This window comes from Musa acuminata, chromosome BXJ1-2 (genome assembly GCF_036884655.1).
Source record: "Musa acuminata AAA Group cultivar baxijiao chromosome BXJ1-2, Cavendish_Baxijiao_AAA, whole genome shotgun sequence".
NCBI classification, from domain to species: domain Eukaryota; kingdom Viridiplantae; phylum Streptophyta; class Magnoliopsida; order Zingiberales; family Musaceae; genus Musa; species Musa acuminata.
Window position 1 is genome coordinate 27,006,452 of NC_088328.1, and position 14,545 is coordinate 27,020,996.

A 14,545-nucleotide genomic window follows, 5' to 3' on the forward strand; every position below is an offset into this window, starting at 1 on the left:
AATAAATAAATAAATGTGTCCTTGTTCTTTCTAGTTTGTTGGGTGAGTTGTGTCAAATGGAATGAGTAAATTGGATCAAGATATTTCATTTCTCGGGTCATTTATTCTCGCTTATTTATTATTATTATTATTATTATTTTATTATTTTTTTCTACCATCATCTTTTTTTTCTTTTTTTTGGGGGATAAAATGCCAATTAATCAGCCTATAAGTCTCAATCTTGATGCTATTGGAACAAGGCCGCGTGTGTCGTTGCTTTTACGTTCACATCGGATATCGATAAAAACATAAATTAAAAGTATACATTTATTACCTTATAATTTAGTATTTTGAGCTAATGGTTTAGAGTTTTATTAAGTTAAGGAGAACATAAATTAAAGAGTTTTTTTTAAGTATTTCGAGCAAAGTATTATGGCAAAAGACACGTCAAACTCTTTTCCCTCTCTAAAATTCAACCACGATAATTCATTCCTTGTTTTTATTCATAATAATCAAACACACATGAATCATAACTTGTGAATCATATGATCTCATATAAGTAGCAATTTAGTGCATTGTTTTAGACTTGTTAGAAGTTGACGTTGGAGGAGTACGTGGCCCCTGGTCTCCAACCCGCGGGGATGACGTTGGTGGCAACGATGGTCTTCCTCGACACGGCGGAGGTCAGCCGGATCGAAGCTGGACCATGCACTGGCGCGTTCAGCTTCCAAACGGCGCCATACGAAGACTGCATGGGCGTCCACGAGCTCCCCTGCCCCACTTCGGCGGCCGAGATTTCGCCGTCCCCATTAACGAACTCGGGGAGCACGGCGAAGTAGTTTGGGTTGGATCCGTTGTCCACCCTGAAGGTGACGTGAAAGCCCGGGTAGCTGCAGGGCACTCTACGAAGCCACAGGAGAGTATGTTAGGATAAGGGTGTTCGAGTGGCAGTTGAGTTCCGGGTTGGGGTTGTCACCTGGCGTATTGTATGTGAATGGAGCCCGCGCTGCGAAGCGCAGCGGCTTGGCCAGGCTTCGCCATGGCCCCGAAGGCAGCCCCGCTGAGGTCAAAATGGACGGCGTCGGAAGCACACGGGCCGCCGGGGCACTGGTCCGTGATGACCACGGTCACCGGCCTCCCGGAGCATGCAGGGTTCGCCGTGCACGCAACCTGATCCGATCAGTGCCATCATCAATCTGTCTCCCAGCATTATCTACGTTGCAAATGAGACAATCTAGCTAGCTGGCTAAGGCGTGTATACCTGATAGCAAGCACCACATCCCTTGCCTGATTTGTACAGCGAAGTACCACCTGCTGCTATCTTGGAATCGAACGGAGCCTTGGCAACCCCATCACCATATCCGCATGCGCCACCTGTATATATTATACACATACATGCTGATCCACTATTTCACGTATGCTCTCATGCATACTTCAGAACGTAACGCAGGAACATTGTAGACATTACCAGTACTTCCAGGGCCTTCGGCTTCCCCGTACCAGGTGGCTACAGCCGGCGACATGGCCAAGTCAGTGTCGGACGAGTTCATGCGGTTGTAGCAAGCGCAGGGGCGGAGCAGGGAAAGGAAACCAACGAAAACAAGAAGAGAAGAGAGACGACGAAAGGAGGAGGCCATGGCTGCAAAGACTTCCATTGCCTGAATCTAACTTTTCCTACGGTATCTTATAAGGAGACTATTTTGATGGTATTATGCTGTCTCGTTGGTGCCATCCTATTTATATTTAACTTTGAGAATATTTACATAAGGAAAATATTCAAACAAAATCCGTTTCTTATTTGCTTATTGCTTTGGTTATTTTGTATCAAAATTTGTGAATCCAGGAGGGAGACGAATTTGATATTTCTATTAAATCATGATTTGGTACGTCATTTGGAAAAGTTGTTTTTTTTATTTGAAAACACGGTAAAAAATAAAAGCTACTGTATTTCATTTGAGGACTTTCCTTTTGAAGCATTTCTTCCTTTTTCCTATCGATTGGGATTTCATTTCTTCCTCTACGACAAACTAGTTATTTGAGACAAAAATTCATATTCCAAAAGTAAGCTTGTCTCACGCTTAGGTTAGTATTTTTTTTTTAAATAATAAAAAAATCATAGAGTTTAGAGAACTCTACGTAAATTAAAATACTTGAGTCATATCAATGACTTTGGTAATTGTCATGAAATCTACGATAATAATTTCAAACGATTATCGAATATTACTTGGATACGAGAAGTCGCTTAAATCGTTGAACATTAAATCATCAAATATTACTTGTATATCATTCGTCAAGGTCTAACATGAAGGACACTTTATGTTCAAATTCAATCTCATCACAGATAATGGATACTTCATGAATTGATTAAACTAATAGCAACTAAGATTTCCCATGATAGCGACTAAGATTTTTCCAACTATATAAGAAAATATTGTTGCTCTGTCGAGGAAAATCCTCTCTCCTAATGTGTATAAATAGAGAGCACCATATTAAACACAGAGATATCTTCTTCATTTCATTCTTAACATGGTATCAGAGCCACTCTTGCCTTAGCAAGATTTCCTCGGCAACGGCAACTCTGATCTTGCAACCATTGCTGCTTCTGTGACACCCTCTCTCTTTCTTATTGTCTAACGTCACCCCGCTACCAGTTTTCTCCTCCTTATGTCAGTCGTTGAACAATCATCATAAGTTTGCACGTTAACTTGATGGGAACTTACCTTCGTACCTAGCACCCGGTGAGCAGTTATTTGTGGACTTGCAACTGTTTGTTCTACCTTCTAAAATCATTGTTTTCTCCTTTCTCTCTTTTCTCTCTTGCACTCAAGGTACTCGTTGAATTGCTTATAAAGCTTCCCTCTTCACGAGATGTTGGGACTCGTTCTATTGGGAAATCTTGGGGGTGACATCACATGTGTAACGGAAGAACAAAAAAATAAAATCCTCAATTTCCCAAAAAGATGTTCGTCGTCGTGCGAATATTGGTGCATAAAAATCCGCAAAACAAACTGCGTATAAAATAGATTATGTTACCGAGGGAGATTGTATATCCCTGTTTCCAAAGCAGATCTCTAGGAGAGGGTGAATGAGGTCAAGCGTCCTCCTCTCTAGCGGTGATCCACACAACAGGGTTGCAATGACGCTCCTCAAAACTCCAGGCCTGCTCTGAGATGGAGAGGGGGAGGAGAATAGGAGAGGCAAGCAAAGGCTCTAGCCTATGAACCATTGAATCCCTCCTATTTATAGAGGTCCCGTGTCAAACCCTAATGGATCCTCCACTATTGGGTATTAGATCTACATCCAACTATCCAAGCCTATTAGATTAGTGGATCTCTATCCAATAATCTCTTATGGGCTCTTATTGGATCTCATCCATATGATCCAATAATTTAGGAGCTTATTAGATATCCAATAAGTCAGGGGCTCTGATGGATATCTCATATCTGAATCAGTACTCATCGCAATACCTACCATATGTGTGTGACCCTCTAGGCCCAATATCGAGCTGGCCATGAGTCATACCTGTTAGAACATCGTTTGGCTCAATGAATTATTATCTCTATAATAATTCACTTGACTCATCGACTATGGACGTATTAGGCTACCACGCCGTAGTCCCCAAATGATACAGGGGAATCCAATCCATTGGACCTGTCTGTCCTCAGTTACTGTATACCTATAGTCTCTTATCCATCTAATATCCCAGAGACCGTATACCGGGTATGGTGCTGTCAGACCCACACGGTTTCTAGTCAAGTCTCGCTCTAATCGGATTCTCCCGGAGAACTCTTTCTCTCTCAATCCAAATGACTCTGGCCAGGGATTTGTCTGAGCAAGAATACATGTAATATTCCTCTCATGACGCCTGTTGAATCTCGGATTTTGATGATATAATCAATTGGTGGGTTAATTGATCTAATCCATATTATTGAGTTAAGTGTGCAGGATTAACTACGATAACCAGAAAACATAAAGCAAGGATACCGGAGTCAAGTTTGATGGACGTTTAAGAGTCCGAAGAATCGTCGGAGATGTTGCCGGAACCAACCGAGAAGAAATCGGGAACCTGTCGGAATTTTCGGAAGTTCGCCGAAGAGATTGTCGGAGGTTCATGGAGATCACCGAGAAGGCTCGGCTACTCGCTAAAGTCATCACAAGTTCGGGAGCTTGATGGGAGTCCGTCGGAGGAAGTTCGTCGGAAAGCTCGCCGGAACAAGACTCGACGTTCGCGGTTGAAAACTTGCTTAGGATGTGTTTTGTTATGTAGTTCACTTATAATTAGGATTAGGATTAAGAGATAATCCTATATCCTGGTTAGGGGCCAATTGGGCCCAAAGTCAAATTTGGTTTGGGCTAAAATTAAGCCAAACCAGTGAACCGGAGAGCCAGGCGGTGGCACCGCCCAGCACCCGAGAGTTGGGCGGTGACACCTCCTGGGCTGGGCGGTTGCTCCGTCCAGCACCCGAGCGCTGGGCGGTGGCACCGCTTGGCTGGGCGGTGGCACCGCCAGCATCGGGAACATAAGAGAATTCAAATTTTTTGGAGCCCAAATTTGAATCCTCTTGAGGCCTATAAATACCCCTCAAGTCTCAGCTGAGAATACAACTCTTTGAGCAGCAAGTGATTAAGAGAAAAGTCTTAGAAGAGTCTTTGCCTTTCTTGTTTTCAATTTGCTAGAGAGTTCTCCTCCTTCTTTCTTGCTGAAAATTTGTAAGAGGTTGAACTGCTTGTAAAAGGTTATAAGAGGGGTATTTGCCCTTCCATTTCAAGAGATTTGCTAGTGGAAGGTGGGAGCCTCATCAAAGAGGGGCCTCGCAAGTGGATGTAAGTCATTTGACCGAACCACTCTAAAATCGGCGTGATCTCTGGTTTGCATTTCATTATTGCTATACATTACTGCAAACCTTCTTACATGCTTTAGTTCCTTATTACCTTTGCTGCGCAACTTTAAGAATACGCTTTCAAGTTAAGCTTTTCAAGTTCCGTTCTTATCGTACGAAAGATTTGTCGAAACCAACGTTTTAATCCGCTACACTAATTCACCCCCCCCCCCCCCCCCTCTTAGTGCCGCTCCGATCCTAACAACGCCGAGAGTGGATGATCATTTATCGACACTCAATAGCCCTCGTAAGGTCGACTGCCACTCCCAATGACCGGCTATACTAGATCTGAGACATCCAAACCTATAAGTCTGGTATCAAAGAATGAAGCACTCATACAAGACATCCTTAGTGTCTCAAGTCTAAGGACCAGATACACCATTGGGACTAAGAAATCACTGTCTAATAATAAGGTATCATCAACCATCCAGAATTCCATAAGCGGATCAATTAGTGAACTCATTCTTCAATGAGCACCTGTACTGTATCCCTAATGTCCCCACACGAGCAGCTATGAGACCAGTTGCATCCATCATATGGACGGTTATACAGCATACCAGTCTGTCCGATTATCTCGATGTCCCTCTCGAGTAACATATGACCATGATTATTTAGGATATGTGTTTAAATCTTATGTTCCTGTACACACAAGGCTCATCTTCGTTCTTAACAAAGTCATAAGATCTTATTGAATCATCAAATCTTATGTTCCAACTTCGGGAAGCTTGCTTTAGTCCATAAATGGATCTAAACAACCTGCACACCTTATATGGGCAGTCCTTGGATACGAATCCCTCGGGTTGTATCATATACACCTCATCCTCGAGGTTCCCATTGAAGAATGCAGTTTTCACATCCATCTGCCAGATCTCATAATCATAGTGTGCTGCAATAGCTAATAGAATTTATATGTATTTTAGTATTGCTACGGGTGAGAAGGTTTCGTCATAGTCAACATCTTACCTTTGACGATACCTCTTAGCCACTAGCCTTGCTTTATAAGTCTTTACCTTTCCATCTACTTCGATCTTTTTCTTAAAGATCCACTTGCAATCGATGGGTACAATACCTTCAGGCGCATTAACTAGGTTCCAAACCTTATTGGAGTACATAAAATTCATCTCAGAATTCATGGCTTCTTGCTACTTCCCGGAGTCTATACTCATAATAGCCTTCTCATAAGTTTGAAGATCAATATTCTCAACATCCTCTCTTCTAATATGTCCCACATATCTCTCAGGAGGATGTGATACTCTGCCGGACCTACGTAAAGTTGGAACTTGTGTATTTGGTACTTTAATAGACTCGGGCTGTAGAGTGGTGCTTGAGCTAAGTTCTCCAACCTCGCTCAACTCTATCATGCTCCCACTGTCTCCGCCAAGAATGTGTTCCTTCTCAAGGAACATTGCTCTCTTGGCTACAAAGACCTTTTGGCCCTCGAGATGATAGAAATAATACCCACAAGTTTCCTTAGGGTATCCCACGAACTTGCACTACTCTGTCATTGATTCCAATTTATCGGGGTTGTGTCTTTTAACGTGGGCAGAGCAGTCCCAAATCTTAACAACCTTAAGATCGGGTTTCTTTCCTTTCCATATCTCATATGATATAGACACTATTGACTTAGTTAGAACTCTATTCAAAAAGTAAGCTACGGTCTCTATGGCATATCCTCAGAATGAGATGAGTAAGTCAGCGAAACTCATCATGGACCATATCATATTTAATAGGGTACGATTTCTCCTTTCAGACATACCATTGAGCTGAGATGTATAAGGAGGTGTCCAGTGGGATAATATCCCATGGTCCTTGAGGAACTGAGTAAACTTTGTACTTAAGTACTCACCTCCTCGATCTAATCGAAGAGTCTTGATACTCTTTCCAATCTGGTTCTCCACTTTATTCTTATACTCTTTGAATTTCTCAAATGTCTCGAACTTGTACTTCTTTAAATACACATAATTATACCTTAAGAAATCATTAGTAAAGGTAATGAAGTAGGAGTAACCACCAATGACATGAGTTGACATGGGTCCACATACATCACTATGTATGAGTTCTAATAGCTTAGTGGCTCTCTCTCCAGTTCCACTAAATAGAGAGTTGGTCAGTTTTCCACGAAGGCAAGGCTCGCAAGTTGCATATGACTCATAGTCGAATGGATCTAGATATCCATCATTTAGCAACTTTTGAATCCTTCCCTCATTGATTCTTAGACACACTTACATTCATGATATGTAGAGTAGTGTCTAGCATAAACAAACCATTATGCAATGTTCCTTTCGTGATGATCTCATCATCTAATAATATTGAACAATCATTATTCTCAAAAACTAATTTATATCTACTAACTGTCAAACATAAAATGAAGATAATGTTTTTGATAATAGAAGGAACAAAATAACATGCATCTAATGCAATAATAGCTCCACTAGATAGATGTAGGGCGACCTCACCAACAGCTAGCTACTACAATAACTTTTGCTCCATTGCCCATCTTGAGGTCCATCTCGCCTCTCTTCAGTCTCCTTGGCCTTGCCAGAACCTGCAACGAATTGCATATATGATAAGCACTACCGGTATTCAATACCCATGTGTTATCATAAGAGTCTGACAAATTGAGATTGATCATGAATGTACCTGAAGCTTCTCCAAACTTCTGTTTAGCCCTCTTTGCAAGGTACTCTTTGCAGTTCCTCTTCCAGTACCCATCTTTGCCATAATGGAAGCACTGGCCTTTGTCCTTTGTCGGGTCTTTCTTAACAACCTTTGCTTTACCTGGTTTGCCCTTGCCCTTGCCCTTCTTAAGGGACTTTTCTCCTTTCCTTTTCTTTCTGGTCTTCCTAGTGTAGAGAACTGTCTTCTCCTTTTTGATAGTGCTCTTTGCCTCCCTCAACATATTGAGGAGCTATGGGAGAGTCACCTCAAGCTTGTTCATATTAAAATTCATTATGAAATGTGAAAAAGAATCTGGTAGGGACTGAAGCACAATGTCCATACATAAGTTATCCTCTAGGACCATTCATAGACCTATGAGTTTCTCTATCCACTCAATCATTTTTAAGACATGGTTCTGAACCGGTGTCCCCTTAGTCATTCTTGCGTGAAAGAGACTCTTAGATATCTCATATCGCTGAGTCCTTCCTTGTTCCTTAGACAGTTTGCGGACTTGTAGGAGAATGGATCTGGCATCCATCTTTTCATGTTATCTCTGCAACTCAGGAGTCATAGAGCCCAACATGTAACACTAAGCAAGAGTGGAATCATCAATGTACTTCATGTAGCGAGTGATCGCATCCTCACTTACCCCTTCCTCGGGCGTAGGCATCACTATATCAAGGACGTACACGATTTTCTCCGCTGTGAGAACAATTCTCAAGTTGCAGAGTCAATCCGTATAATTTGGACTAGTGAGGCGGTTGACATCAAGTATGCTAGGATTTGAAAGTGACATTTTCTAAAAATAAAAATGCACCAGAAATAAATAACATACAAATTTTGTAAGAAATAAACAGATATGAACTTCTATCTTAATATGCTCCCATTATTTTACTAGCGAGTCACGCGACACCCTTAGCACGTGAAACGAAAGTCTCCGACAAACTTCTAGTGGGGATCAAGATCCAATCAACATCTTAGTGTAACTTCGAGGGACTCGACCAATCACACTAAGCCCAAAAGGTAGGCAACTCTTGCCGATCACAACTCCTTGTGATTCTCATCCTGTTCGGCCTCCAAATCACCATAGTCTCGAGGGACTCGACCAACCATGATGTTCGGTTAAGTCAACATCATCGTTACAAGATGAGTCTGATTCGATGATATACCCTCGAAGGACTCGACCAAGTATACCATGTCCTCAGGTCACCGGTGACATCTCTATGTCATAGGCAAGATAGCGAATCACGATATAGGTGAGCCTCGAGGGACTCGACCAACTCAATATACACCGGGAATCGGTCCCTACCTATAACGATAGAAGGCCACATAGGTCAATCTAATTGCCTCACGTTTACCGACTTAATATTATCGAGAGAGGAGTTTCTATGATTTGGTCTCCTAATATGACATGTCACACATATACATATTTAATATATATTTACATCGCATGCTATATATATATATATATATATATATATATATATATATATATATATATATATATATATATATATATATATATATATATAGTAGGTATATAAGTAATCACACCAAATGATCATGGACCACAGCCTAATGTGATCAGGCCCGAGCTAGTGGGCCTAATCACTCACAACAAGATCTATGTGTGCGACGGTGCATCTCCATACCTCGTCGGTTCCGTCGATATCTCGATGCATCTCCATGCATCGCGATCGTCCGTCTCATGGGTCCCGTTATCGCTTCCACGCTCCCACTACGCCTCCTCGTGTGATTACAACTTAATCATAGGCACGCAGGCCCGACAATAAACGAGAAATAACAATGGAGGTTCGTAGGATTTAATAATAATAATCACAAGTACACACATCACACGGTCCATGATCATATGTCCACTTTTCATGCATCACATGTATAAAACATCATCATGTAGGACTACTAGATAATAAAATAATAATTATTAATTAAAATTTTTAATTAATTAATATTTTCTAAAATCAGAGACATGCAATGAATTTTCTAAATTCTGAGGGGTATTTTCGTAATTTGGACAAAAAATCAAAAGAACTATAATTTCTGAAATTCCTAGGGGCAAAATTGTCTTTTGCCATAAGATGCCCTAATGCCCTCTCCTCTGCTGCTACCGCCGCCGTCGCCATTTGGCCGGCGGCAACCTATGCGATGGGGGGTGGGGGGTGGGGGGCAGGGGCGCTGCCCTCGCCTACGGGCAGCTCGCCCGCAGGCGGCGCTGCCCCTGCAGGTAGGCACTCCCGCGGGCGTCGTCGCCTCCATGGGCGGTTCTGCCCGAGGGGCAGCGCCTGCAAGCGGTGCTGCCCCGCCGGGCGGCCGCCCCTGCGAGGGGGTTTTGCCCGCGGGAGCAGCGATCGCAGGCGTCGTTGCCCTGCGGGAGAAGCGGCCGCAGGCGCCTCTGCCCGCGGGCTGCCAGCCCCGCCGGCCGTAGGCCTACTCGCCGGCCGGCTGCTGTAGGTGCAGCGCTTGCGCATGCGCCGGCGCTGTGCTGCCGGGCTGCGGCTGCCACTGCAGGCATGCAGATCGAGGGCAGCAAATGATGCTACCCTTCCTTCTTATGCGTCAACGATTTTGACGTCAAAAGTTTATCCAAAACACAACACATGCAATTCAAAACCAATCTATCGCACGAACAACATGGCTCTGATACCACTGTTGGGAAATCTTGAGGGCGACATCACATGCGCAGCGGAAGAACAAAAAAATAAAATTTCCAATTTCCCAAAAAGATGTTCGTCGTCATGCGAAGATTGGTGCGCAAAAATCCGTGAAACAAACTACGTATATAATAGATTGTGTTACATAGGGAGAACTATGTATAGAATAGATTGTGTTACATTGGGAGATCGTATATCCCTGTTTCCTTGTAGATATCTAGGAGAGGGTAAAGGAGTTCAAACGTTCCTTTGGCTGAGGTGAAGAGGGAGAGGAGAATATGAGAGGCAAGCAAATGCTTTAACCTATGAACCACTGAATCCCTCCTATTTATAGAGGTCACATGTCAAACCCTAATGGATCCTCCCCTATTGGGTATTAGATCTGCATCCAACTACCCAAGCCTCTTAGATTAGTGGATCTCTATTCAATAATCTCTTATGGGCTCTTATTGGATCTCATCCATATGATCTAATAATTCAGAGGTTTATTGGATATCCAATAAGTTAGGGGCTCCAACATATATTTCATATCTGAACCTCTACTCATCGCAATGCCTACCATATGTGTGTGACCCTCTAGGCCCAATATCGAGCTGGCCGTGAGTCATACCTGTCAGAGCTCCTTCTGGCTCAGTGAATTATTATCTCCATAATAATTCACTCGACTCATCGACTATGGACGTACTACGCCACTACGTCGTAGTCCCTAGACGATACAGGGAAATCCAATCCAATGAACCTATCTGTCCTCAGTTACCGTGTACCTATAGTCCCTTATCCATCTAATATCCCAGAGACCGTCTACCGAGTATGGTACTGTCAGACCCATACAGTTTCTAATCGAGCCTCGCTAGGGATTTGTTTGAGCCGAAGAACTTAGTACCATACTCGCTAGGGATTTGTTTGAGCCTCGCTAGGGATTTCTAATCGAGTCTGCTCGTGACTCTACTATGACATCCTACCTTGTAAAGGCAAGCCAATGTTTCACATCGTTCAAATTCCTAGAAAAAACAATATGATAATATACACTCTTTTCATACCACAAGAGGATATCCTATCATTCAGAGGAATAACTTGGAAAGTCATAACTCAAAGCAGCATCCATATAGATCAACTGATTTAAAGGCCACTCGGATGGAAAACATTATGAGATATCTAAAGATTGAGGCTCTTCCCGACAAGACAACTGAAGCAAGAAAAGTACGTAGGCAACAAATGGGATGAGGTGCTTTATAAATGGTTCCCCATCGCATTCCTTAGTGTTTTGCTTCCACTCTACCAATGCCAACCTTCAAGCATGATACCAAGAAGTACGCCCAATGCTGTGATAGATGTCAGCATAATGTCAGATTCTAGAGACTACATGCAGTAGAGTAACTTCCGTCGATACGGCATGACCCTTTGCATTGTGAAGATTGAATATTCTAAGACTCTTCTCACCTATTATAGGATAGCGAAAATACATAATACTCAAAGTGGATTGTCTCATTAAATGGGTTGAGACCGAATTAGCGACAACCATAAAATGACAAGTCGAAGGATTTATGTGGAAAAGCATCATTTTTTTTATTTGGAGTGCCACAAGTACTAATCACAGGTAATATAGTTCGACAACACAAATTTAAAAAAATTCTATGATTCCTTCATAATCTACCTAAGATTCAAGTCAGTGATGCATCCATGAGCTAACGATCAGATTAAAATAACTAATCAAGCTATATTAGATGGATTAAGAAAAAGAGTCTTGAAAAACAAGGGAGTATGGGTGGATAAACTCCTAGCATATTATGGGGGTATCAAACTATGCTAAAAGTTTTCACCGGTGATCCCCTTTCTACTTGGCATATGGAATCGAAGCTCTACTCTCTCCCAAGATGGCATTATTGATTGTCCATACTTACACTTTATCAAGGGAAAAATAGAGGTCCAGCTTTGAGCAAATCTAAACCGAAGTTAAAGCCCAAGTGCATCTTCGGAACTTAGCACACAAAAGGATGGTGGCTAAAACCTTTAACACTAGAGTTCATCTTCCTTGACTTGAGGAAGAAGACTTGGTCTTAAGATGAATTAAAGTGAGTGACCCAACATAAGCCAAAAGTAAGCTGGTACCAAAGTGAGAAGGTCCTTATCAAATTACAAAAGAAACTTAAGTAAAAACTTATCGACTCTATGATACTCGTTGGGTCGAATATTTTCATGATTTGACATATCTCAAATCTTAGAAAATACTACCTTTGCTGTTGTTGCACTCTTTAACACACTCGTAGAAGAATTTATAATTTTCCCAAATGTGTGGCAAGATCTAAAGATATAATTTTCTTTGATTATAATAAAACTTATTTATAAAATAAGTTTTTATTCATGAAAACTTATTTATAATAAACATAAATTAAAAGTATATTATTATTAGTATCTTACAATCAAGTATTTTGAGCTAATGATTTAGAGTTTTTATTAAGTTAAAAAGAACATAAATTAAAGTTTTTTATTAAGTATTTTGAGGAAAGCATTATGGCAAAAGACATATCAAACTCTTTTCCCTCTCTAAATCTTCACCACGATCTTTTGTAATTATAATAGAACCATCAACCGTAAAATCAACCACGATATTATTCCTTATTTTTATTCAGAATAATCAAAGACCACAACTTGCGAAACATATGATCGATGCAGTCGACTTCTCTTGGATCAACAGTAGCAGTGACAGTAGTGTAATCCGGCGCGAACATTGCATTCTCCTCCCCGGCAGTCTGACATGCACCAAGTGTTGCAGGCGTCGTTGTCGGCGGCTCCCAAGCAATGCTCGGTACCATTCCATTTATGGTGATCCTTACAGCATAGATCCTGCGCAGTAGAATAATCTTGCATCCAATACAAAAACCTCATCAGTCTCTGCAAGTCTTGTATTCAATTGAACGAGGAAAAAAAATACAGACTCAAAAGAATAACATCTTACTGGAAGCAGCGATCAGCAAACATAGGATGAGAAAGGAAGCCACTCCAGCACGAGACATGGTTGATTGTATGATGGTAATAATAATAGGTTGCTTTGACTTAGCTCACTCCGAAAGAGATTATTTTGATGGTATTATGTTGTCTCGTTGGTGCCATCCTATTTATATTTTATTTTGAGACTATTTACATAAGGAAAATATTCAAACTGAATCCGTTTCGTATCTGCTTATTGCTTTCGTTATTATGCATCTTCCTAATAAGAAAATTTGCGAATCCAATTGGGAGAAGAACTTGTTATTTCTATAAAATCATTATTTGGTATGCAATCAAGGAAAGTTTTTATTTATTTGAGGACTTTCCTTTGGAAGCATTTCTTCGTTTCGGTTGGAATTTCATTTCTTCATCTATGACAAGCTATTTGGGACGGAAATTCATATGCCAAATAAGTTTATCTCACGCTTAGGTCAGTAATTTTAAAAAATAATAATGTAAAATTCAGAGAATTTAGAGAGCTCTAGATAAATTAAAATACATGAGTCGAAGGACTTTGTTAATCATCATGAAATCCACTAGAATAGTTTTGTGGGGGTGAGAAGTCATTTGAATCGTTAGACATTATAAGAAGTCGCTTGAATCATCTAGGCCTAATATGAAGGATATTTTGTGTTCAAATTTAATCTCGTCGAAGATAATATATACTTCATGATTGAATTCAATTATGTCAGGATATGAGATGCTTTATGGTTATATTTAATTGCATTGGATATACATTGGATACGATTATATTAGAGGTTAAAAATACCTCCTAGATTCGATCACATCAAAGGATACATGCCTCACCAATTAAGCCACATCACCTCACCAAGCAGCTAGCTGATGTGCTACTAGTCGACCATGCCACTTTGCTGTTTCCTATTTGCCAAGCACGAGACATTTTCCTTGAATGCTAAGCTTTGCTTGGTCTCATCGAAGCATAACGAGTAAATGTTGCAATCTGATGTGCAATCTTAATAGGAATATTCTCAAAAGGAATATCCATAGAAGAGTAGAATTTGGGTTGATTACGAACCAACTGCTAGTCATAGGTGTCCTGCAAGCCAATCATGTGAGTGATGACATATGTGAAATGATACACATTCTTTTTATTTATTTGATACTTTATCACTTTATATTGCTAGTTGCATGAATATATTGTGATGTTCATTCATCTGTGCAATGAGAATCATATCCTTATGAGATCACGATAATGAGACCGATTGGTCTTTAAACACAGACTCTAAATAATCTCGGTCATATGTTACTTGAGAGGGATATCGAGATAACCGGATAGATTGGTGTACTATATACACGTCCATATGATGAGGTAATTTAGCTGCTCATGTGAGGACTAGGGATACAGTGCAG

At 41.0% G+C, this 14,545-nt stretch overlaps 1 protein-coding gene across 1 annotated transcript; it reads right to left on the reverse strand.

Annotated features, from left to right (window-relative positions):
• Positions 1–441: 441 nt before the first annotated feature.
• Positions 442–1,628, reverse strand: LOC135613007 (expansin-B15-like). The gene is made up of 4 exons (XM_065109885.1): positions 1,448–1,628; positions 1,241–1,353; positions 956–1,149; positions 442–881 (listed from the first exon to the last, which is right to left on the reverse strand). Exons 1-4 carry the CDS (start codon positions 1,614–1,616, stop codon positions 569–571), a joined length of 789 nt encoding a protein of 262 aa, XP_064965957.1. The 5' UTR covers positions 1,617–1,628; the 3' UTR covers positions 442–568.
• Positions 1,629–14,545: the final 12,917 nt, after the last annotated feature.